At 34.7% G+C, this 24,897-nt stretch overlaps 10 protein-coding genes and 5 pseudogenes across 15 annotated transcripts, besides 2 other annotated features; 6 read left to right on the top strand and 9 right to left on the bottom strand.

Annotated features, from left to right (window-relative positions):
* Positions 1–19,174: part of a mobile genetic element that runs on past the window's edge.
* TVAGG3_0978250 lies at positions 4,587–5,446 on the top strand (annotated as a pseudogene). The gene has a single exon. A coding segment is annotated over exon 1 (860 nt).
* On the bottom strand, positions 6,073–6,880 carry TVAGG3_0978240 (annotated as a pseudogene). The gene has a single exon. A coding segment is annotated over exon 1 (808 nt).
* TVAGG3_0978230 (organellar and viral DNA polymerase type B) lies at positions 7,106–7,583 on the bottom strand (the record flags this gene model as incomplete). Its single annotated transcript, XM_001316107.2, has 1 exon — positions 7,106–7,583. A coding segment is annotated over one exon (478 nt), but the record flags the coding sequence as incomplete, so codon positions are not given.
* On the bottom strand, positions 8,721–9,131 carry TVAGG3_0978220 (organellar and viral DNA polymerase type B; the record flags this gene model as incomplete). The annotated part of the gene is made up of 1 exon (XM_051253912.1): positions 8,721–9,131. One exon carries the CDS (start codon positions 9,129–9,131, stop codon positions 8,721–8,723), a length of 411 nt encoding a protein of 136 aa, XP_051079486.1.
* Positions 9,560–10,025, bottom strand: TVAGG3_0978210 (organellar and viral DNA polymerase type B; the record flags this gene model as incomplete). Its single annotated transcript, XM_051253911.1, has 1 exon — positions 9,560–10,025. A coding segment is annotated over one exon (466 nt), but the record flags the coding sequence as incomplete, so codon positions are not given.
* On the bottom strand, positions 11,348–12,208 carry TVAGG3_0978200 (uncharacterized protein; the record flags this gene model as incomplete). Its single annotated transcript, XM_051253910.1, has 1 exon — positions 11,348–12,208. One exon carries the CDS (start codon positions 12,206–12,208, stop codon positions 11,348–11,350), a length of 861 nt encoding a protein of 286 aa, XP_051079484.1.
* TVAGG3_0978190 lies at positions 12,973–13,484 on the bottom strand (annotated as a pseudogene). The gene has a single exon. A coding segment is annotated over exon 1 (512 nt).
* TVAGG3_0978180 (uncharacterized protein) lies at positions 13,576–13,728 on the bottom strand (the record flags this gene model as incomplete). Its single annotated transcript, XM_051253909.1, has 1 exon — positions 13,576–13,728. The coding sequence occupies one exon, from the start codon at positions 13,726–13,728 to the stop codon at positions 13,576–13,578; it is 153 nt and encodes a 50-aa protein (XP_051079483.1).
* On the bottom strand, positions 13,748–14,149 carry TVAGG3_0978170 (uncharacterized protein; the record flags this gene model as incomplete). The annotated part of the gene is made up of 1 exon (XM_051253908.1): positions 13,748–14,149. The coding sequence occupies one exon, from the start codon at positions 14,147–14,149 to the stop codon at positions 13,748–13,750; it is 402 nt and encodes a 133-aa protein (XP_051079482.1).
* On the top strand, positions 14,560–15,123 carry TVAGG3_0978160 (uncharacterized protein; the record flags this gene model as incomplete). The annotated part of the gene is made up of 1 exon (XM_051253907.1): positions 14,560–15,123. One exon carries the CDS (start codon positions 14,560–14,562, stop codon positions 15,121–15,123), a length of 564 nt encoding a protein of 187 aa, XP_051079481.1.
* TVAGG3_0978150 lies at positions 16,548–17,394 on the top strand (annotated as a pseudogene). Its single transcript has one exon. A coding segment is annotated over exon 1 (847 nt).
* Positions 19,175–19,628: 454 nt separating the features above from the next.
* TVAGG3_0978130 (attachment subunit-related family) lies at positions 19,629–20,570 on the bottom strand (the record flags this gene model as incomplete). The annotated part of the gene is made up of 1 exon (XM_001288184.2): positions 19,629–20,570. One exon carries the CDS (start codon positions 20,568–20,570, stop codon positions 19,629–19,631), a length of 942 nt encoding a protein of 313 aa, XP_001288185.2.
* Positions 20,571–21,025: 455 nt separating this feature from the next.
* Positions 21,026–24,897: part of a mobile genetic element that runs on past the window's edge.
* TVAGG3_0978120 lies at positions 21,504–22,348 on the top strand (annotated as a pseudogene). The gene has a single exon. A coding segment is annotated over exon 1 (845 nt).
* On the top strand, positions 22,910–23,956 carry TVAGG3_0978110 (protein of unknown function, DUF4106 family; the record flags this gene model as incomplete). The annotated part of the gene is made up of 1 exon (XM_051253906.1): positions 22,910–23,956. A coding segment is annotated over one exon (1,047 nt), but the record flags the coding sequence as incomplete, so codon positions are not given.
* TVAGG3_0978100 (protein of unknown function, DUF4106 family) lies at positions 24,222–24,692 on the top strand (the record flags this gene model as incomplete). The annotated part of the gene is made up of 1 exon (XM_051253905.1): positions 24,222–24,692. One exon carries the CDS (start codon positions 24,222–24,224, stop codon positions 24,690–24,692), a length of 471 nt encoding a protein of 156 aa, XP_051079479.1.

The raw sequence follows: 24,897 nt of genomic DNA, 5'->3' as shown, positions 1-24,897 counted from the left end.
ATGAACTGAGAGCAAAGAAGTTTACAAACCAATAGCACTTTTCACGGAAGATGCTCTTTTGAAGATTCGTTCGATGAAACCTGCTGGGGCTCCTCAGATTGGCATAACGACAGCTTCCATCGAGCAGATTTTGGCAGCAGGTCAGTAAGTTGTTCTTGAACTGACTTCTCTCCGTCAAATATTGACAGTACGCCAGTTTTGACATAATATTGTATTATAAACTTACCTTTAGAAATATCTGTAAGTTTTGAAGTTATATTTATGTCTGCTTCAAGAACTTTCACCATTTCAGTTATACCAACTTTCTTTGCTTTATGAAAATATTTTGGTTCAGCAAAGACTGCTATTCTATAACATTTTCCATTGTTTGTGTAAAGAACTATTCTGTCAATGTATTTGTATTGTTTGTGTGTGTAAACTTTGTTCTGCTTCAATTCGAAGAGATACTCAAATACGTCCATCTTTTTATTCTAAGTAAAATGTCATTTCCGAAAAATAGAAGCGTAAGTGTTTCAAAAGGTTTAATGGCGGTGGCAGATGTGAAGTTAAATTCACCAACTCAAACAAACAGTCAAAGTGTATTGTCAATGTCAAAGACAGAGAGTTGTAAATGGGGAAACCATACGAAGACAAAGATGGTATAACAATAGTTCCTGTAAAAGAACAACCAACATACCCTGAAGTTAGCAAGACTTAAGTTCTGTTGCAGATATTCGAAACGACTACCAACAACTGAAAGACAAACTTCAAACTCAGGAGAAGATTTGTCAAGCTTTAAGTATAATGTTAAACTTGTCGAACACAACCCTGTAAAAGTGAACTCATATGTCATCGCACCTCATGAAGTTTTGAAAGAACTATTGAAAACTTTTGACAGAGGCAGACGATATAAAACATCAAAGAAATAGAACCCGACGTTAGTTGCTGTGGTGTTTCATATAATGTCATTGACAAGATATACGTTATGAAAGGAGGTGAAACGTTGAACTTAAAATATAGTTTCCCAGACGTTATAAAAATATTTGACGACCACAACATTTCATTAAAATTTATTTGCTAAGTAAAAATGTCAAAACTTCTTGAAAGATGTTTGAAGAAAAATAATATAGACTTTATTTCATGTAAAGGACTTTACACACTTTTGAACGATATGAAAGACCCTGTTTTGTTTGTTCGTTAGACAAAGGAAAGTTCTATGTCTTTACAAAATATTTGAAACTTCTTAGACAGAGAACTTCAAGAAACGCCATGTGAAAGTTTAGATGAAGTTCTTCTCCACTTTCAGAAAAACTTTTAAATATATGTAAATGGCAGAAGACATAGTGGTTTATACTATTACGACTAAAAACCCTGAGTCATATAATTCTATAACAACAAACTTACAAAGTCCTCAAGGACGATATTGTAAACTAACTTTAAACACAATGACGACTAAAGCCTGTTTTGCTCTTTTGACACCAGAAGATTTTATTGTTGTGAATGGTAAAAAATACTCCTTTGAAGATACTTACTCAGATATACCACCAACAGGTTTTTGTTGACTTATTTAATACTTTAAGGACGAGTGTAACATGTGCTGCAACTAGAGCAGGTTTCATTATGTTTGGATGTCCGACTGAGTTTACTATAAACAATATGAGCTATAATACAAAACTTATATCTGGTTTTTACTACCAACAGTTTCCTATAACAGGAAAAGGTGTCATACAAGGAATGTCTGTTCCATTGACTTTAAGTACACCTATTTTATATATTGTTTTCAAACTTAGGTTCAGTGCTATTCGAATGTCGACAGAAACTACTATGACCAAAAGATACTTATGCGTATAAATAACACATTCTCTGCTGGTTTGCCTATTGTCATTCGAATGCAGAGTTTTCAGCTTTAGTAAACTCAAACACTTTAGCAAACATAAACTTAACCTTAGTTGACGCAAACTTTGTTCCTGTAAAACTTTTATGTCCTATGTATTTGTCAATGACGGCAGAAAGTTTCGAATTGGAAGATGCAACTGGTGAAAGTATTGTGTTACAAGAACACTTCAACAAAAATAGCTCAAGAACAACAAATGCAACAAATAGCTCAAGAATAAAAAAAATATTTTTTTATTTTTTATAAAAATGTACAGAATAGATGTTTCAGATTTTATGACTTCCAAGCATTCAGAAATATGTGTCCATTTAGAGACTATAACAAGCAGTCGAGAATTTGAAAACGTTTAGTCATTTATGTCGACTTGCCCAGAATGTTATGTTATGAAAGAATGGGATGTAGTCTTTAACAAACCTAAAAGCGACAATAGTTTCAGAACAAGAATGTAAACAGAAACTTAAGAAAATAAAAGTCGTACAAGTTGGCAATGAAGATGTTAGATGCTTGGGATATCTTATTGTCAAAGTTAGAAGATTTCAGTTCGTGTGTATAAAGTTCTATACACCTTCTCCAAACTTCTATTCTATCTTCACTGGATATAAATACGAACAAGTAGAGAATGGAAAGAAAATATTATAGAAGCTTGGTTAGACCATGTCAAAGAAATTATATGCAATGGAAACGAAAGAGTCTATGAGTATATCTTATGTTGGTTTGCAAAACATCTTACAACATCCAAGTGCTAAGAATGAAACTGCTCTCATTATAATTGGAAAACAAGGAACAGGTAAGAACACATTCTTTACAGATATTTTGTGCAAACTGTTAGAGGGCTATTCGAACCCTAATATGACAAACTTAGAAAACATCTGCGGTAAATTTAACTCTTCAATAGAGAATATGAAACTTATAGTATGTAACGAACTTCAAAGTATAGATACAACAAAAGTTTTGAACTCAGATGCTTTGAAGAGTCTTATAAACAGACAAAGTTGGAGTTGTTGAAAGAAAATATAAAGACCAAAGAGTTTGTGAAAATGTTGCAAACTTCATTATGGTTTCAAACAATGCTGTTCCGATGAAGTTAGAAAGTTCTGACAGAAGATATGTAGTTGTCAGAACGTCAGATTCTCATATGCAAGATACAGAATATTTTGACGACTTAGCAGAAACTTTGACATCTGACTTTTACAACCACTTGTTCTCATATTTTTATGACATTAGATATTTCAAAGTTTCAATCCAAGACAAATTCCACATACCGAAGAGAGACAAACATTGTTAGAAGCAAACAAGAGTGTATATGAACTGTTCATAGATGAAACTGACTTTGAGTGTTTTAGATGAAAGGTCATTGTACGATTCGTATAAACAATATTGTCAAGAATATGGTTATATGACAGCGTCTAAACGAACATTCTTGGCAAATGTCAAAAGTCTTTTAGACGTACAGAATGGTGTATATACAAAGAAAATTTTTCTGAGTAAATTTTAAAAAAAATATATTTTTTTATCCGATAGAAAAGATGACAGAAAAATTAACTTTTTACATAGCGCCAGACCCTTCTTGCCCACATCTTTTTAAGCCACAATATATAGACATAGAACTAAATAGAGAAAGCGAAATTCCTAAAACAGAAGAAAATCATAAGAACCTAGATAACGAAAATGGATATGCGCTATTCTGGTTAGATTGTCCTTATGAAATGTATGAAAAAAGGCTTTATATGAAGAATATAGAAAATATTGTCATGAAAACGATATAAGACCAAGCTCTAGAGAAAAATTCTATGCTGGTATAAAACATCTTTTCGAAGTTCGGAATGGCAAATATATAAAGAATAATTTTTCTGAGTAAATTTTAAAAAAAATATTTTTTTATCCGATAGAAAAGATGGCAAAATTCATCTCAGTAAAACAAGTACATGTCAGGACTTAAAGAAGAACTAGACCATTCACATATTTGAATGTTTACTTCTACCATTTTGAAAAGTCTTCATTCAGCAAAGTTTGGAACATCGAACCAGTTAAGTTTGCTATTGTGACTAAAAATGGTGCGAAAATTTGAAGACTTAGACATAGAAGGTTTGTTAACAGTCAAAGAAGTTTTGACAGAAGGTTTTCAACCTTAAAGAAGGGCAAAGCATACAAACTTGTTATACCTTATGAACCAAAGAAGCAAGGCAGACGACTATGAATATTATGAGTCTAAGATAGTTGAAGTTCAAGGTAAATTGGGTAAAAAAGATTTTAGAGTCTAAGCCAGTGTTTGCTCCTAAAGAGGAAGAGAACATTGACATTGACCAGAAATTTCTAAAAATAAAATTTTATTTTTACATGTCATATCTCCCTTCTCTGGCTCTGGTTCAGGTTCTTTCTTCTCTCTTTCTTCTCTTTCTTTTCTTTCTTCTTCTGGTGGAGTTATGTCAAATTTGGCGCAACCATATTTATGTAAAAGTTCTTTTGTTCTCTTATATAGCTCATCTATTCTGTTTTCTATTTCATCTTCAAGAACAGCGCATGTGTCTTCTTTGCATTCTAAGAACTTTTTGTTGGACTTCATCTTCCAATCGGCGTCATCTCTGTCAACAAGTCTGTCATTGACAAAAAATTTTAAGCTTTCTCTGCTTAATGTTTTATGGTTCTTGTCATATTCCCAGAAACAGAACTTTAGAACAAATTCCCCTTTCTTGTTTACACTATGTAAGATTTTATGGTCGACAGATGTTTTGCTGTCGAAAAGCTTGTCTCGAATATAGATGGCGAAATCGCTAGACATTTTCAAAAAGATAAAAATTTTAATTTTTCTAAAAATATGTTAGAAAAAAAGTTTGCTGACATTGACAAAAAATTTGAGAATGTTTTGAAGAAGAACAAGAGGAAGTTAGAAAATGCTCAGATAAAACCTATACATGACAAGTTCTTATTTGCTCAGAATGGTATAACAGGTCTAATTGCACCGCCTGGGTCGGGTAAGACTTTCACTTATCTTAAAATGGCTGCACAACAACAAGAACTAGATGAGAAGAACCCATTCTATGAGTTAGTTGTCATTTGTAGTACTTCGGGTCAATTTAACCAAACCGTAAAATCGTTCAAAGATATTATAAAGAAGTCTAAGTTAGTATGTATAAAAGACTCTGAGTTGTTAGATTGGATAAAGAAGTACCAAAGAAGAGTTTTGAAGTACAATGCTATAAATGAGTATATAAATTCGAAGTTTAAAGACCCAAATGAGGAAATGCAGAGAATATTAGAGAAGAAACACTTCAGAAACAAACAGAAAGAGATAGAATACATTTCGAAGAAATTGCAATCTTACGATTGGAAAACGTACCCTCATAGATGTCTTCTTATCTTAGATGATTTCGCCTCTCATCCTTTGTTAAAGAATAGAGAACAAGATATGTGTCGAATTCTTAAGAAGCTCAGACACTTTAACATCTCAGTTGTCATTTTGTACAGACAGCAAAGAGTTTAAGTAAGGATGTAAAGAGAATACTTACTGACATTGTACTTTTCCCCGGATTGTCCGAAGACGATTCATGGAACTTATGAAAGAGTCCATGGCAGGTAAGTTTGACAGACATGAACTATGGGAGAAGTACAAAGTCATACAAGACCCTCATACTTCTTTCAGAATTCATATCTACGCAAACAAAGTTCAAATTGTAAAAAGTCAAGCGTAAAAATGTAAGTGTTTAGTCTTAGTCTGTTGTGGTTCTGCAGCTTTCGGTTCTTCTGGCTTTGGAATGGAATCGGCTCGGTTGGTGGTACGTCGGACATTCGTTTTGTGTCCTGTCGGAAGGAAAATATTTTCCTGTCGGAAGGAAGAGTTCTTCCTGTCGGAAGGAAAATTTTTTCCTGTTGGAAGGAAAATTTTTTCCTGTTGGAAGGAAAATTTTTTCCTGTCGGAAGGAAAAACTTTTTCTGAAGTTCGACCAAAAAGTTCTCAATTTTCGAAAATTTGAATGGTTTACGGACGGACAACTGGAAAAATTTTTCCTGTTGGAAAGAAAAATTTTTCCTGTTGGAAGGAAAATTTTTTCCTGTCGGAAGGAAGAGTTCTTCCTGTCGGAAGGAAAATTTTTTCCTGTCGGAAGGAAGAACTTGGAATGCCAGAAGGATTTGACAAGGCAATTTACCTTATAGAGCTACCTGAGCCATCTGAAGTCAAGCTTGAAAAATAAATGGTTCATTTACTCTGCTTGTTTGAAGTTGTCAAAATACTCTGTTATTTTTTCTTTCAGTAGCGGCAAATCTTCTTTGAAGGTAAGTATTGTACAACCTTTAATATCATAGTGTGTTTGAGGTAAAGTATCTTGAACTATTTGTTTCACATCTTCATTTGGTGTCATTGAAATCGGTAAGTTTTTCGCGATAGAACCAATTTCTGTCAGATTTGTAAATCTTAGCAAGGTCGTAAAAGCTTTTGTTGTTTCTTCTGACTAAATGCAACATAACCATATCTCTGTCTTCTTCATTTTCCATCTCTTCAGTATAAATCATATACTTATAGTTCTTTTCCTTTCCTTTTGGTACCGAACGTGGTATTCTTTTCTGTATGTTTTTGTCTTTTGCTTCAAGCTTGTTCTCTAGCTCTTCACGTTCTTGTCTATGAATTTCATCTAACATCATGAAAATATAACAAGCGTAACGAGGTGAAGCCCACATTGCAACAGCATTTACTAAAAGTCTATGAACATAATATCCTTTCAAACCAGGAGCCAAATTCTTGCGATTTTCGTACGGAATCTCTTCCCTCGGTTTTTCGAGGGAAGCAAACATATGAGGAAATTCTTCTAAAAGTTCTTTTGTCTGTTGGTTTTCAAACCAATGATATGCTTGCTTTGTAGAACGAAGAGCATTCAAAATACTTTGCACTTGGTACATATCGTCTTTGACCGAACGAATGAGACGTAACTGTTTGTTATACTGAACCCACTCGTATTCTTCATTTATGTCTTCATGAACGATAGCAGTTGTTGTGTTCTCTGTTGTTGACATATCTGTCCTTACATACAAAATAAAAAAAATATTTTATAAAAAACTAGCGTTATTTTCTGACTTTCACAAAAGACCAAAAATAAACGCTTTACATGTATTTTTCAGCAACTTCGTCAAATAATTTTATAGCTTTACCTATCTCATCTACTTCAAACGTTTCTTTACCTTTCGTGGGAGCACCATACATTTTCTCAAACTTTTCAAGTAGTTCTGTTTCTGCAGCTCTCATATCATTAGCAAACACAACCTTGACTCTATTGACTGTACTGTCATATCTTTGAGTTATATTATATGTTCTTCCTATCTTATATCTCTTTGTATTGAAGTCCTTCGGTTTCTGAACGATGTAAAGTAAGCCCTCACTGCAACGTTCCGTATCGAATGAACCATATGTTATGAAGTTATATCCAACAACTGGGTCTAACCATAACAAAACTATTGGTATAAGACTTTTGTCGATGAGATATGCTGCAGTTCCATAGAATTTTACCGATATCATAAGCTCAGGATTTCTTGTCAAAATTTTCTGAGTAGAAGCAGTTCTAACCCAGTCGTGGGATGTTTTCTTTCCAGATAGTGTTAGAATGTCTGACAAAGAATATTTGTTGTATTTCTTTGAGTATCTTACGTTTAAATCACATATTCGAACCACTTTGGTGTCATTGTCTATCTTTCTAACTGTTTCAAACTCAATGTTTGTCATTTTCTGTTCTTACATACAAGATAAAAAAATTTTTTTTTAAAAAACTAACTTTATTTTTTCTATCTTGTATAAAAGATATGATTTCAGGGATTTTTTTGACGAAGTGCAAAAGTTCTCTTCGTAAAAAAATAACAGTTATATAATGAAATTTGGTCATTTTTTTACGATTTTCGTACGGAATCTCGTTCCTCGGTTTTCCTCGGGTCGCAATTTTTCACGATTTCAGGGATTTTAGGCGACCCCGAAAAAAGTCTGGGTCGCAATTTTTCACGATTTTCATGAGTTTTAGGCGAGTAAGATTTTTTCCGTACTCGCAATTTTTCACGATTTTCATGAGTTTTAGGCAACCCCGAAAAAAGTCGGTCTAGAGAAATTTCACGATTTTCATGAGTTTTAGGCGAGTAAGATTTTCTATCTTGTATAAAAGATATGATTTCAGGGATTTTTTTTACGAAGTGTCAAAGTTCTCTTCGTCAAAAAATAACAGTTATATAATGAAATTTGGTCATTTTTTCACTGTTTTCAGGGATTTTTTTTACGAAGTGTCAAAGTTCTCTTCGTCAAAAAATAACAGTTATATAATGAAATTTGGTCATTTTTTCACGATTTCAGGGATTTTTTTTACGAAGTGTCAAAGTTCTCTTCGTCAAAAAAATACAGTTATATCATGAAATTTGGTCATTTTTTCACGATTTCAGGGATTTTTTTTACGAAGTGTAAAAGTTCTCTTCGTCAAAAAATAACAGTTATATAATGAAATTTGGTCATTTTACTCAGACAAAAATATATTTTAGGTGTCACCAGGTCCCTCGGTCCCTCGGTCCCTCGGTCAACTAACATCTTTTTGAAAATGGTGACAACATGACATTTTGACAACAACACAGGAAATAAACTTCTTCGTATATGTTTTGTCAAAACTTCATCGTCAATGAGCGTAAATCAGACAAAAATATATTTTAGGTGAAGAGGTGCGATCTCACCTGTTTTTTCACCTGTTTTCTCACATGGTCTAAAACATACAAAACTCATGAAATTTGTGCTGAATTCAGCAAAAAATAATGTTTAGGTGAAGTGGTGCGATCTCACCTGTTTTTTCACCTGTTTTCTCACAAGCGTTTTACATGGTAAACGTTATTTTTACATGTATTTTTCAGCAACTTCGTCAAATAATTTTATAGCTTTATCTATCTCATCTACTTCAAACGTTTCTTTACCTTTTATGGGAGCACCATACATTTTCTCAAACTTTTCAAGTAGTTCTGTTTCTGCAGCTCTCATATCATTAGCAAACACAACCTTGACTCTATTGACTGTACTGTCATATCTTTGAGTTATATTATATGTTCTTCCTATCTTATATCTCTTTGTATTGAAGTCCTTCGGTTTCTGAACGATGTAAAGTAAGCCCTCACTGCAACGTTCCGTATCGAATGAACCATATGTTATGAAGTTATATCCAACAACTGGGTCTAACCATAACAAAACTATTGGTATAAGACTTTTGTCGATGAGATATGCTGTAGTTCCATAGAATTTTACCGATATCATAAGCTCAGGATTTCTTGTCAAAATTTTCTGAGTTGAAGCAATTCTAACCCAGTCCTGCGGTCTCTTTCCAGATGGAGATATAATGTCTGACAAAGAATATTTGTTGTATTTCTTTGAGTATCTTACGTTTAAATCACCTATTCTAACCACTTTGGTGTCATTGTCTATCTTTCCAACTGTTTCAAACTCAATGTTTGACATCTCTGTCTTTAAGTCAGCATAGTCGTTTCTCATACGTTCTATCTCTTTGACGGAGTAGTTATATTTCCTCATTGCTGCTTTACATTTAGAACATTGCGGGTTCATTTTAGCATTGTACATTGAAACCTTACCTGCTAAAACAACTAAGGCGTAAATGGTTTTCTTTAACTCAAAAGTTGCGGGTTTTATCTGTTCATTCCATACTTTACCTCTTCTATCTTTATCTCTTATCTGCCATACACATTTTGCAACTAACGAAACAAAGTTGTCGTAGGTCTTAAATTCTTCAGATTTATATATGTCCATGAAATATACCATATCGCAGTCTTTGTCCATGACTTTGTGGTTGCAATGAAATCCTAGAAACTCATAGTTTACCTTTCGTATGAACTTCTTTATTTCTACCGAGTCAGTTGCTTTGACTTCTATTTCATCGAATTCAGGAATAGTAAGCTTTTGTTGTTGTATTTCAGGAAGTTTAGGTAGATGTTCCACCAGGTCCTGCATTTCATAAAGATACTGTTCATTTGTTTCATCTTTCGCAGTGCAATCTAAATCTCCTTGGAGAAGTTCCTGCTTTATCTTCTGGATTTCTGTTTCGAAAGTATATGAAGAAGGAATGAAGCTTTTCATCTCTACTAACATAGATGTTGGGTTCATGACTAACGAGTTTGGTGCTGTTGTTGCTAACATGTTCTTACAATAAAAATAAAAAATATTTTTTTAAAAAAACTAACTTTATTTTTTATTTCGGGAAAATTCATGAGTTTTGGTTGAAAAATACGGTGGAACCAAAAGTGGCTCGACCTCAAAACAAGCATTTTGTGAAGAATATACCAACCGCCGGAATTCCGGCGGTTGCTTTTTATACAAAATTCAACGGGTGAAAGAATACGATGAAGTCATGACAAAACATGTACGATGAAGTCATGACAAAACAAGCATTTTGTGAAGAATATACCAACCGCCGGAATTCCGGCGGTTGCTTTTTATACAAAATTCAACGGGTGACAAAACATGTACGAAGAAGTCTTGACAAAACATTTACGTTCATGTTTGACAAAGCATGTACGAAGAAGTCATGACAAAACATTCATGAAGAAGTCTTGACAAAACATTTACGAAGAAGTCATGACAAAACATTCATGAAGAAGTCTTGACAAAACATTTACGAAGAAGTCATGACAAAACATTTACGAAGAAGTCATGAAAATTCAAGAGGGTGAAAAAAAATGACACTTTTTCATTAGATAACTGTTATTTTTTGACGAAGTGAAGAGTAACACTTCGTCAAAAAAATCCCTGAAATCATATCTAACATACAAAAAAATGACACTTTTTCATTAGATAACTGTTATTTTTTGACGAAGTGAAGAGTAACACTTCGTCAAAAAAATCCCTGAAATCATATCTAACATACAAAATAAAAAAATAAAACTAACTTTATTTTTTATTTCGGGAAAATTCATGAAAATTCAAGAGGTGAAAAAACAGGTGAAAAAGGAGGTGAGATCGCACCACTTCACCTAAATTATATTTTTGGGTCCTTTACGCTCATTACGATGAAGAAGTCATGACAAAACATTTACGATGAAGTCATGACAAAACATTTACGATGAAGTCTTGACAAAACATTTACGAAGAAGAAGTCATGACAAAACATGTACGAAGAAGAAGTTTTGACAAAACAAGCATTTTGTGAAGAATATACCAACCCGCCGAAAACAGCGGGTTGCTTTTTATACAAAATTCAACGGGTGACAAAACATGTACGATGAAGTCTTGACAAAACATATACGAAGAAGTCATGACAAAACATTTACGTTCATGTTTGACAAAACATATACGAAGAAGTCTTGACAAAACATTTACGAAGAAGTCATAACTGCCTTCCTCCTGTGTTGTTGTCAAAATGTCATGTTGTCACACTTTTTCAGAGAAGTTAAAATGACCGAGGGACCGAGGGACCGAGGGACCTGGTGACACCTAAAAACCATCTACCCTAAAAGTATTTTTCAATACTTTTTCAGCACTTTTCCGTAGTTATATATGAAAGACAATTCGAGATAAAAGTCATAGTACAATGGAACAATATGTTGCACACCATTTGTTGTGAACCAAACTTGAAAGTCAGAGAAACTGTTACTAGGTGGTTCGTAGAATTTAGAAGCAAAGTCATAAAAGTCCTTGCCAATACATAGAAAACTATTGTTGCTTGAACTGAAACTTGCATGACACATAACATTTTGAGGGTCAAACACGTTTCTATAAACTGTCAAATCTGCTGGTGGAAGTATAAATTTAAATGGACCATCTGGTGGTAATGGTTCGTTCTGGTTTAGTAACCGAAGAAATTGTGCCCAAGAACGTTTGTCTACTCCCCAAAATAAAAACTCCGTATCTCTTGGAGGGTTAATTTCAATCTTTTGAAATGAAACGGTGGAGTTCATCTTGTCATATTCTAGTTTCAGATAGTATGTTCCATTTAGTAAAGAGTCGTATTTTTCTTGAAATTCCCAATAGTATTTGTTCATTTGAGTTTGAAAGTCATTTAGAGTTTTCTCAAGACTTTCGTCTGAACGAATTGTAAAGATTTTCATTTCGTCAAATTTGTCTATTAGACCATCAGAACCTTTATACTGCCCATGAAAATATACTGCGAACATAAATGCGTTAGTTCTATTTGAAAACAAAACTCTTCTAAATCCTATTGCCTTTGCATCTGAAGGACTTTGAAGCCAACGAACTGGATAGTCAAACCTGTACGCTCGGGATGAAATTTCTTCATCTGAAATAGTCCTACCAGCATTTGTAAAGATATAGTCTAACGGTTTTGTATCTGCTACTTTTGTTCTTTGTTTTTCAACCTGAAGCATTTAATATATGTAAAAATATATTGTTTAAAAATGGTATGCCATATAGCTTCTTGAATTTGTTAAGAAGTATTTTAACGTATTTTCCATCTGTATCTCTAGTGTTTACATAAGCATAGCCTTCCTTAGTAAAATATACTTGTAATTTCCTATAGTTTACGCCGGTATAAAAGTAGAAAGAGTCTTGTTCTTCGCTATAGTAGTAAAACTCAAACGTATGCTCGCCATAGTCTGTAATTTCAATTGTTTCATCTTCTAGTTCGTCGACAAATTCGAATACAATATCTCCAAATTTGCCTTTGTTCTTATTGTTTTCAGAACGAGTGACCCAACGTAAGTTTTCAAGTCTATTGTCGTTTCTTATATGGTTTATATGGTCTACAAAAGGTAAATTGTTAGGATTCAGTATAAAATGAGTTGCAATGACAACATGTTTAAAATAGTGTTTTCCACCCATCTTCATCATAGCATATCCGTTATTTCGCTCCATTCGCTTAAAACTCTTTTTGTCTTTTTGTTTCTGACTTCAAATGACTCACAACAGTGAATTTCATATTTCTCATCTAACAAACAAGTTTCCCAACGGTCTGCTCCAACAAACTCAGCGTACATTTCAAATAAAATAAAAAAATATTTTTTTAAAAATATATTGTTTTAAAATGGTATGCCATTTCATATTTCTCATCTAACAAACAAGTTTCCCAACGGTCTTCTCCAACAAACTCAGCGTACATTTCAAATAAAATAAAAAAATATTTTTTTTCTCTTTACTTTACATAACCGCCTGCTGCCATAAGTCTTTGACGCCAACCCATACCAGCTAATGAAGGTTGACTTGGTTTAGTTTCCAAACTAAACTTTGGTTTTGGTTTATCTTCAGTTTTTGGTTCTCTTCTTCTATTGGTTTTTCGTCACTTTTCGGTTCCTTTGACTTTACCTCACCTGCAGGAACAGTTGTGTCGTCAACATCTTCATAAATATCATATGCCATTTGTTTTTGTTTTCCTTTCAACTTTTTGTGTTTGTTGTAAAGTTTAGAATATTTCGACTCTAAGTCAATGAGATGTTCTATAATGAACTGTTGGTCAGTGAAGTAAACTTTTCCATCTGTTGTCTCGAAAGCTCCTTCAGACTTCAATATTTTATTTGTGAGAGTCTGTTTCTTTTTTGAGATACTAGCCGTTCCATTTTTATGAAAAGTGACTTTGTAGTTAGGGTTTGTATTTCCAGACCTGGCACTTTCTATTATTGAATTTTTCTCTTCATCTGTAAGTTCTTTGACAGGTTTTGACAATGGTTCTGAACTTTTTGTTTGTGGTGTCAAATCTACCGTTTCAACTTCTTCGGTCATTTCATCTCAGTAAAAAATTTTAGTTTGGTTTGTTTTCAACTGGTTGTTGTTGTTTTTTAAGTCGGTCTAAAACTTCCTGAGGTATAGGAAGAACTTGACAAACACGTTGTGTAACTGCTGGAAGTCGACAAATCCATCTTGAACCCATTTGTCTCAATGCTGTATTGTTCATTTCATCTCAGTAAAAAACTTTACATTCCCCACGTTTGAGGCGGTTGAGGTTGGTTATTGTTTACCCACTGTTGTGCATGGTTATATCCTCTGTTAAAGAATCTTTCACCTTGGTCCATATAGTGTCCTGCTTGGTTATAGTAGTCATTTGCTTTGTTATAATAGTTTCCTGCTTGTCTTCCTACATTGTCCATCCATCCTTGAACTTTTCCTCTTGTTTCAGGATTTGGAATAAGATTTGTTGCATCTCGTGCTACATCCCAACCTTTCTGTACAGTTTGTATAATAGGTTGTGCTTTCTCTTTAAGTATACCTAATGTACTCAAAATCTTCCTTCCAACTCCAAATACACCTCTGGCTATTGTTCCCACTGCGGGCAAAAATCTGGATGCAACTCCTGCTAACGCGCCAAATAAACCCATTTCTTATAGGATAAAAATGACGAATCCAAACAAGGACCCTATGTTTCTAAAGCGACAAAGAAAGCACTCATGGTAAAATCTTTAGTTCAACACCAAATGCTTGGTTTATGGATATCTTGGAAAACATTCCGAGAGTTAGAACAGATGGACCACCATACTGGCTAATATTTGTCGGTCAAAACACAAGATACTGTGAAGCCATACCATTATGGTCCAAAAATATTTTAGATGTGAAAACTGCTTTGACAATATTCGTTGACAAATACCATCCAACAAAACTGACATCTGACTGTGAAAGTTCTTTCAAATCAGATGATGTAAAAAACTATCTGCGTTCAAAAAATGTAAACCAATATTTCATTGTCGACCAAAACCATTCTGCTCTTGGTGTCATTGACGGTTGTATAAAAATGTTAAGAGACTTAAACCAACCACAAGGTGGTGAAGCAAATGAAATGTCATATGACGACAAATATAGACACTTCTCCATGGCAAAGATGAGACAAGTTTTAAATATTTACAATAGCCGTAAACAAAAAGGTTTGGGAAACCACTCCCCCGAAGAAATGAAAAACAACCCTGACTTAGAGAAAGACTATATATTTAATAATTTAGTCAAAAGAGACAAACAAGAAAGAATGCCGGGCTTCAAACTTCAGAAAGGTGACAAAGTAAAAATAGAAATACCTAAACGCGACCCATATGAAAATACTATTGACTATGACAACAATGGGAACCCGACAGGTACTCACATTCGTGTTCGTAAAAATAGAAGAAAGTATACAAGAGAATATTATGAAGTTTTAGGCAAACATGGCAAAATGTACAGACTGCAAGCAGAAGATAAAACTACTATTGTCAGACCTCGTTTCAAACTTGTCAAAGTTCAAGGTGGTATACTTTCAAAGACAGTTCCTAACAAATATAAGACAACTCCAGACGAATATGCTAAAGAAGTGGAACATGACGACTAAGCATTTCTATACCATGCGTAAACTGTCATGTAAGGTGGCATGTAGTCTTTACTTTGTCCCGTTGTTTGCGTATACCCTGAAACGCGATGTGTATGGTTTCCTCCTCCTCAGTGTTACTCCAGTAACAATTTATAGCAAACTTAACGTTGTCTTTAACATCATATCCTTTACCTTTTGTCATTGCTGACCAATCCCAATATCTATGCTTATGCCAACCTGCTTGAGATGTACTTAAATCTATGTAGTGACTGTGTGCAGGTAAGTTTTCACCTGAAATCGTTTTACTTCCACCTGTTTCCTTTGAAGAGTTTGCACAATACAAAAACCTGTCGACTATTTGAGTCCAAGTTCCAAAACCAAGTACTACTTCTGGTCTGGTAGAGTTCATTGACGTATAAATAGAGCCTATAGGATATAATGTTTGAAGTATTTCTGTCTTTAATGTTTGAAGCTCTGTTTTGTCTGCTTTCTTGTCATATAAATCTTGAGCAGTGAATTTAACGTTATTTTCATCCTTCATGACATAAACATCTTTACATCTAATGTTTTTCATCGTCGTTATGTCGTCATCCGATGTTAAACCTTGTGGAAAGTTAGGAGGTTTCCAATATAATACATCCCCATCAGGTTCTTCAACCGTTCCTTCAATACTTTCTATACCAACAGTTGTGAAACTTGTATGTGTATGGTTCTTGTCTGCTTTCTTCTCTAACTCATCGTTAACATAAGTTTTATCTGCTTTAAGGTCTAAACATCCTGAAACCCATCCTGTATCGGCTTTAGTTTTTAAAATCTTCGATGTCCGTTCATGGTACCAGTCAACCCTTTCTTTCATTTCGTTATCTTTTTCATCCACATATTCCTTATCTGCCTTCTTATTTAATGCACTAGCCACACATTCCTCATCTGCTTTCTTTTCAAGGCTAACGTTTAAGTCTGTTATTTCAGATATAGAATGTGTATGAGTCTTTTTAGAATATTCGTTTTCAGCTCTCGTCACTTCACTTGACATTTTATTGTCAACATATGTTTTGTCTGCTAGTTCAGGATGAGTATGTTCTTTTGTTGCATAAGCTTTGTCAGCTCTTTCTTCTTCTTTTGCTATTGCATCGTCTACATATTCTTTGTCAGCTTTGTTGTCAACATCTGCTTTCAAAAGAAGTTCATTTATAGGTTTCTCGTTTAAAGTTCCTTTTGTTGGATTTATACAGACAGTATGGTTCTTATTGTCTTGAAACAGAAACTCATCTGTCATTGGGTTTAATGTCAGTTTTAAGTTTTCCTTCTTTCAATGACTCAGATATCTTAGAATAGTTTGAAAAGTTTGTTGTGTTCTTATTTAGAGCTTGTATAATGAGTTGTCGGTTGTGTTGTATTTCTCTCATAGACGCTGTTTCATTTGACATTTTTATTCTAGATAAAATATGCTTTCATAGAAAAAGAAAATTCTAGAGTTGCTACAACTAAACCATTAGATGAACTTTTTACGAATGTCGGTCAAAAGTTTGAGACAGAGACCGTAAAGCATGAAGGCTATCGTTTTGACTACCCATTAAGATGGCTAAGAGACCCATCTGTCACAAAAGCTATTGGCTTTCGTAGAATGAAGTTCATTTCAGAAGCCATACATGGTTTCCCATTTACAGTCGGTTTTGAAGTTCGATACTATAACAAAGAAAACGTATGTATGAGAAATTTGAACAGGGAAAACTTTTACAAGTTAGTTTGTTTGTAAACTTAGAAACAACTCTTCAAGCTTTTCAAGAAAAAATAAACGATATCTATCTCGAATATGCAAAACAGTACAACATTGACGAAGGAGAGTACCATCTCGATATTATATATGACAGGAAAAATGCAACTGTTAAAATCAATAGAATAGAAGACCTTGGAGAAAACGTTTATATTTCTACAAAATATAACAACTTGGCATGGTATAGATTTATGAGGATGTTAAATCAGCCTGCAGCATATCCAGTACACCCAGACTTTTATGAAGTCGAAAACCCTAATGGAACATATGAAAATGTTTTCGACTCAGATGCTATTATAGTTCATGCTTCATTTTCTGGCGCCCAAAACTCTTTCTTATGCTTGGCAAATGACTTTTACGAAAAACCTACAAAGCTATATGAACCACCAAGTGGAAGTATTTCAGACTTTCAAGTATGGTTTACAACAGATGGAAGAAAGAGAATAATTCCATTATACCATGCGTTTTACTTAGAACTTAGTTTCATATACAACTACTATCGAACGGTAAAAATATAATTTTTTAATACGGTTGAGGTGTTGGATTTGGTTGCCAACTAGACTGTGGTGCAGGTTCAGGCTGTTGTATAACAGGAGCTTGTTCTTCTGGTTCAGGGTCTTTAGGTATAATACCAACGAACTGACCTACTCTTTTACCAATATTTTTGACTCCGTTCCAAATTCCTCTTCCTACGGTTTTTTTCCATTCCATATACCTCTTCCAACATTTCGAAAGAAGTTTCCAATACTACTGAAGAAACCCATTTACTACGTGTAAAAATCTAATGTCGCTAGTCTCTACGTTTCCTTCTGAGTTCCATAGCATTTTTTAACTGGAGCTCATACATTCTGTTTCTCCTTGGTAGAAAACATATTCTGGGTCAACTCCTGTGTTCGCGTCATCTGCATAAAGTTGTTTATATCCCACCTTCAGGGTTTGTATAAAACTCTTTTCCATCTCATATTTGCATACCATGGTGGCAAACCTAACGCAGCGTCATTTGACATGGCAGTTTGCATTTGTACATCTGTTGGCACTTGACCATAGTTTGCCATTGCAGTTTGTATTCTAACTTCATTTGGAATATTCTCTGGGTTTGGTTGTCCAGGTTGCTGCGCATTCGCTAAGTTCTGTGCGTCCATTTAATATTAGATAAAAATATCTCTTACGAGTACATATACTGGACATTTGCAGGCATTGGTTCATCTTCATATTCTCTGTACTTTCTGCCACGTCAAATAAATAAATGACACAATGGAAAAAACCTAAAACAAGTAGTCCTATTTCAAACCACATTTACTTACTAGTAAAATTTCTTTGTTATGACACTTTCTCCGGTTTATAGGACCTCTCTCATATTCTATCTTGTCATATCTAAACTCATAGGCATGTATGTCCTCTAACCATCTCATAACGGTTTCCAAACCACTTTTATCGGATGTAAAGTAAAAGCACGGATGGTTATGTAAAACGTCTAAAGTTTCTAAAGAGTCTCTCAAAGTCCAGTCTACTTGGTATTGAAAATCCCATGTGTTATAGAACGGCGGGTCCACTATAAAGAAAACATTTTCCTTGTCTTTATATTTTTCATACAACTCTGTCCAATGACATCTCACAAACTCTATACCCTAATATATTTTTCTATGTCCTCTTTGAAAACATTTGTATAGTTAAGATATAAAACGTTTGACATAAGTGTTTCAATGTCATGAACTCTTATAGAACCACTATATATAGTCTAGCAGATATACTATCCCAGTCTATATATTCTGCTTTTTTCAAAACCTCTCTCACAATATTTTTGTTATTAATGGTATACGTTCCATCTTACCTATAGGTATCTTTTCTTTTAACGCTTTCAATATATTGTTTGTGTCTGGTATATGTTTGAGACGGTCCATATAGTTGTCGAAGTCATTGCATATAATCTTTGAGTCTGGGAATATTGTATGGCACAAATGGGATATATAGAAACTTCCACCGAACAAATCTACAAATGTTAGACCATTCGGTAGTTTCTTAGTTCTCTCAATAGAATATCTTTACATCTACTCTTATTTCCAAGAACGGTAACGGTTTGGTTTTGTAAAATTCATTTATATATAATAATAAAAATGTTTTTTCCTGAAAAGTGACAGAAAAGGCTTCTCAAAGTATACTTCCTTGGAACGCCCGTAACTTTTCCTGTAGCGACGATAGACCCTTACTTGTCCGGACAAAGTTATACTAAACATCTTCAGGGCTAGAGGGCACGAAGTGCCTGGAGGCCCCACTACCTTTTTTTTTTTTTTTTCTTTTGTATGTTATTTGTATAATTCAAAATTTAAAAAATCAAGAATGCTTTACCTGAATGCAAGTGGAAAGAATTTCCTTAAGAGTAGCGATGGCTTGCTAGGGAAAATCTGCTGAGCTGGTGATTATAAGGAAGTTGTTGGTGGTTTCAAGTATAAAATTCCTGGTATATGTGGTTTACGGTTATATATTCTGTCAAGCCAATCATAGGAATATTTTTCTTGAGTCTTTGGCTTTTCATTGCTAGTTGGTGGTTTCAAGTATAAAATTCCTGGTATATGTGTTTTACGGTTATATATTCTGTCAAACCAATCATAGAAAGATTCTTCTTGAGTCTTTGGTTTTTCATTAAAAAAAAAAAAAAAAAAAAAGGAGTGGGGCTTCCAGGGGCTGCGCCCCTTCTAGCCCCTAAAAAACCTAGAGGAGAACTAAAAAATTATATAGTAAAAAATTAAAGTTTTTATTCGATAAGAACGACATCGCTATCGTTTTCTTCTTCCTCCTCTTCTTCATAGTCAGTATCTGATGGCTCTTTGTCAGCCACATGACCAGCAACAAATATTGAGACAAATTGTTTCTTTGGTTTTGTTAGCAGGAACTTTTGATGGTCGTAGAACACGAATTCTACATTTTGAAAATGTTGTGCTGAGTATTCTGTGAAATGGGAAATTGGAATTGGTTCTCCCATGCCAAAACCAGCAATGGACGCGAACAAAACATCGTCTTCGACTCTTGCAGGTTTGTCAATTGCAACAGTAGTTATGATGTGAGGTTTTCCTTCACATCCTGCAAGAGATTGTACATGATAGATTGCTTTTTCTTCTCCCTCAGGAACTGAAAGTGTGAAATGGAATGAGAGTTCTCCATATTCATTTGCTTCTTCGTAATAGTTGTATGTTGTAGGATACACCAATTGAAATTTTCCTATTCTTGTTTCCCTCAGGTGTTGTCTATATTGCTTGGGAAAACATAAAATAAATTGCTCTATAGCTTGTGTTGCTATTAGATTGGTTGTAACTGGTAATTTTGAGGCGAAAAGGTCTACAAGAACACCGGGATTTTTTATGTCGTTTTCAATTGGTTTAACAGATTCTATGACTTTGTTAAACATTTCACTATAATCTGAGTTGTCTTCGACTCCCCAATTGTTAAGAAGTTTATACAACAATTTCAGTCTTTTCATGGCGTATTTTCTTTGAATGGATTCGGGTAGCGAGAGGTTACAGTCGTCGCTTTGTGTTTCGTTACTCGAATATTGTTCAAGAGAAATTAAATCTTGAAATTGTGCTCTTGTTAACATACTTGTAGAACTATGTGAAACTTGTTCTGGTGCTGGTTGTAAATCTGTTTCAGATGTTTCTGTTGTGTTTTGAGAAGAAGAAGAACTCAAATTGTTGGACAATTTGTCTTGAATTGTAGAACTATGTGAAACTTGTTCTGGTGCTGTTTGGACAACTGTATCTGTTGTGTTTTGAGAAGAAGAACTCAAATTGTTGGACAATTTGTTTGCAATTGTATGAGGAAGTTGCTTTGGTATTATAGGAGGTTGTAAGGGTTTTGAGAATGGTGAGACATAAGTTGTAGGAACTTTAACTGCAGAGGTAGTCGACGAATTGTTTGCAATTGTATGAGGAAGTTGCTTTGGTATTATAGGAGGTTGTAAGGGTTTTGAGAATGGTGAGACATAAGTTGTAGGAACTTTAACTGCAGAGGTAGTCGACGAATTGTTTGCAATTGTATGAGGAAGTTGCTTTGGTATTATAGGAGGTTGTAAGGGTTTTGAGAATGGTGAGACATAAGTTGTAGGAACTTTAACTGCAGAGGTAGTCGACGAATTGTTTGCGACACTTTTTCTTCCTTCCATTATGAAAAATAAACTGTTTTTTTCGGACTACTCATAGAAAAGTTTAAAATAAACGGTTTTTACCAACGGAGACCCCCTCTATTTTTTTATTTTATTTAATAGTTACCGTTGGCAAACCGTTCCATCTCAAATATTGAATGAACTATAAACGTTTTTTGTTTTCTATATATACTTTTTTGTCCAACGGTAAAACTTTTTACACAACGGTTTTTGAGAGTCGTCGCCGTTGACTTTTTTGTAGAGCACTCAAAATAGTATAACTTTGTCCGGACAAGTAAGGGTCTATCGTCGCTACAGGAAAAGTTACAGGCGTTCCAAGGAAGTATACTTTGAGAAGCCTTTTCCCCTTATAGAATGAGATAGGACGGTTATTTTACAAAACTGACAACACTTTGACCGAGTAGTTTTTTGTGCTGAACAAAAAGTGTCATATAAACATCTGTCAAAAACCGCTTTTTAACTTCACTTAAAATGCCACGTAAGCTACGTAAGAATATACGTAAGAGGAAGAGAGCATTGAAACATCCAATAGTAAAACTGACACCACAACAACAGTTGCAACAACAAATGCTGAATGACCCCACTATGTTGCAACAAATGTCAAGCAATCCTATGCTTTTAAACCGAGTTGTTGGTGCACAGAGTGGAGGTTTAAGAGCGGCACTTTTAGCGAAAATGGCAGGCTATGGTGGAGCTGCAGACGGAACAGCTATAACCCTCAAAGTCAAATGAATTTGAGTTCACTCAAAAATCAAATAACAGATGTCAAAAAGTCAAACATAGACATACAGAAACAAATAAGTGAAAACGAAAAGAAACTAGAATATGACAGACACACAAAGAAACTCAATGAGTTAAACGTAGAGAAAAAGAAGAAAGAAGAACAACTGAAAGAACTAAGTACAGAGGAATATGCGAAAAAAGTGTCAGAAAAAGCAGCAGAAGTAGCAAAAATGGAACAAGATGTTATAAATTTGAAAAACCATACTACTCAATATAAAGTACTGAAAGATGAAGAGATAAAACAAAAAGCCCTGAAGACATATATGGATAGCGATGAGTATAAAAAAGAAGTTGAAGCAAATGTAAAGGCAGAAAAACTTTTACAGTTGCAAAACCAAACCGTACAGTATGAAAACTTAGCACAAGAAAGTAAAAATAACGACGCAGCCATGCAAAAGGCAATGAAAAGCGCAGAATATATAAAAGCTAATAATGACTGGTTAGATGCCCAAGCCAACGCTAAAGCAGCCCAACTTATAGGGTCAATAAGGACAAAAATACAAGCGGATGAAGACAGTTCAAATGAAGCTTTAATGAATGCTGACTTTAAGAACGCCTTCGAAGCTCTTCATAGTAAGGTGAAACTAGTGAACGACTTCTCATCTGGAAAGAAACTGAAGTCTGAAGGTTTCGACAAGAGTTAAGAGAAGTAGCACAAAATATGACGAAAATAACAGATGCAGCAACGAGACAGGCAGTTCAAAGTGCCTATGACGCCGTTAGAGCAACTGTTGTGGAAAGTCAAGAAAAAGAGTTACAACAGACCAAAACAGACCTAGTAAATGCTTTCTTAAAAACGAAAAGTCAGGTAGGACATTATGCTGCAGATGGAACATATGTGCCAGCTGGTGGAACTTATATACCACCAAACCCTCCAAGAGAAGCACCTGCACCAGGACTACCTAAAACATTTACATCGTCACATGGACACAGACACAGGCATGCACAACAACCACACAACAACCACTCCACAACCAGCACAACAACCAACAGTTCAAAACCTGCACAACAACCACTCACAACCAGCACAACAACCACAAACAGAGCAAGGACATAAAAGAAGTAGAGAACAAGGAAACCAAGAATTCTTAAAAATGCTTAAAGAAGAGTGTGGTTTCCCAGATACTATTGACTTTAGTGACAGATATAAAGAAGCTATTGGAAAGTTCAAGGATGGAAATACTGACCCGAACCTATTTAGCTTTATGGCTCAGCACCAAAACGGATATAATCTCAAACCTGGAAAATACAAGCTCGCTAAGGGATATGATTTAATAGCATATCATCCAAATGACATGGATGAATTTACTCCGAGATATTTGATGTCAGAGCTAAATGACAATTCAACTTTCGTCATGAAACGCGTAAAAAATAGAGACGGAACGAAAGAACAAAAGCTTATGAATGCGGATGACGTAGATAGGGAAATTGTTAAAAACGGTCTCGGAATATATGAAATGCCAGCAGATGAGGTACAAGAAACTCCACAGGAAGAAGTTCAGATACAACCAGACATGGAAGAAATAGTTCAGCAACAACAGCTAGAAGAGCCTGAAGGAAACGAACAAGTCCCTCCTTTGGAAACTAACCTCACAGAACTAGATGAAGATTTGGAACAGCCGAAAAATCTTGACCCTCAACAAGAGTATGCGGAGAATCTGGAATATTTCCAAGAGTCTAAAAAAAATTCGGCTGACATAGTAGAAGAATATCGAAAAATGTTTGCCGACATACAAAAGACTCCAACACCAGATGAAAATATTCAGCATAGAATGGAAGTACTGAAAGAAAATGTACACAAATACAACAACCCTTTTTACTTACGAGCATTTAACGTTCAATCTTCGGATGAACTCGGTGAAAATAAAAGGTTAAATTTCAAGAAAACATATAGAAATGAAACATTGTTTAAAGTTCATTCAGAACCTAACCAAGATGGAAACAAACCTACTTTTGTTTCTGCAGACGATGGAACTACAATGAGATGGGGTCATAAAGCTAATCCGGATAGGTGGTTCATAAACTTACAACCACAATTCCAAGAAGTTGTAGACGCAATGGAAGTGAATGGTGAACCAGATTTAGCTGGTATTTTCAGCGCGGCTTTAATGCCATTGAAAGATATGAAACATGCAGATATTTTGGACCAGTATGAAATGAACATGGCTGATGGAAATATAACACCTGACGTTCTAGAACATTTATCTCAAAGAACTACACAGAACCATAGAGATGGTATATTTGGTGAAGAGTTTAGAAAGAAAGTTAGGGAGGAGAAGGAAGAGAACCTATTGTACATGACCTTGCAAACGAAAGTTTACAAAATGTCATAAAAACTTACTTTGCAGACAATGAACGAGAAGGGATGAATATTTAAGAAAACTCAAATGGACAGTACCAAATGAAATGTTAGTATTGAAAAACATGTTCCTTGACAAAATAAAACCAACTACAGAAATAAACGACGCAAGACTGAAAGATTGGGTAAAAGCTTTCCCATTCACAAAAGATATAGTTGGTAACATGGAAAGAAAACCAGAATGGCTACAAAAACATATATTTGGAAACGAGCATATTCCATATGGACAGGCACTGTTTGAAGAGCTTGAACCGGAAACTCAGGAAAGAGTCATGCAAACAATACGCGAAGACTCAAATACAAACTATGACAAACTCTTTCTAGGATATAGGTTACCTGAGATGGGCGACCAGAGCCAAAAGGCAAAAAGGACATGGGAAATTTGCAACATACTAGATGAACATAATGCAAAGATGCAACAACTTCAAGCAGAGGGCAATGAAGGAAAAAGAAGAGTTAAAAACTCAGTCAGGAAGAAAGTAAAGCTTGGTCCACGTGGGTTCTATTATGACATATAAATCCAACTATTCTATATTTTTACTCATATGAAATGTACGCCGCTCAGAATATAACGCCAACAGTTTTGGATGCCATGAATGGAAATGTTTCCGAATGGTATAACGAATGCGACAATGCCATTAGAAGGTCAGAAATAGTTCCTGGAACTTACGAATATACAACTGCTGTTTCTTATGGAAACGTAGGTGAGTTTGGAGAAGGTTC

This window comes from Trichomonas vaginalis, chromosome I (genome assembly GCF_026262505.1).
Source record: "Trichomonas vaginalis G3 chromosome I, whole genome shotgun sequence".
NCBI lineage: Eukaryota > Parabasalia > Trichomonadida > Trichomonadidae > Trichomonas > Trichomonas vaginalis.
Note: the sequence above shows the minus strand (reverse complement) of the source record. Positions and strands in the feature narration are given on the sequence as shown.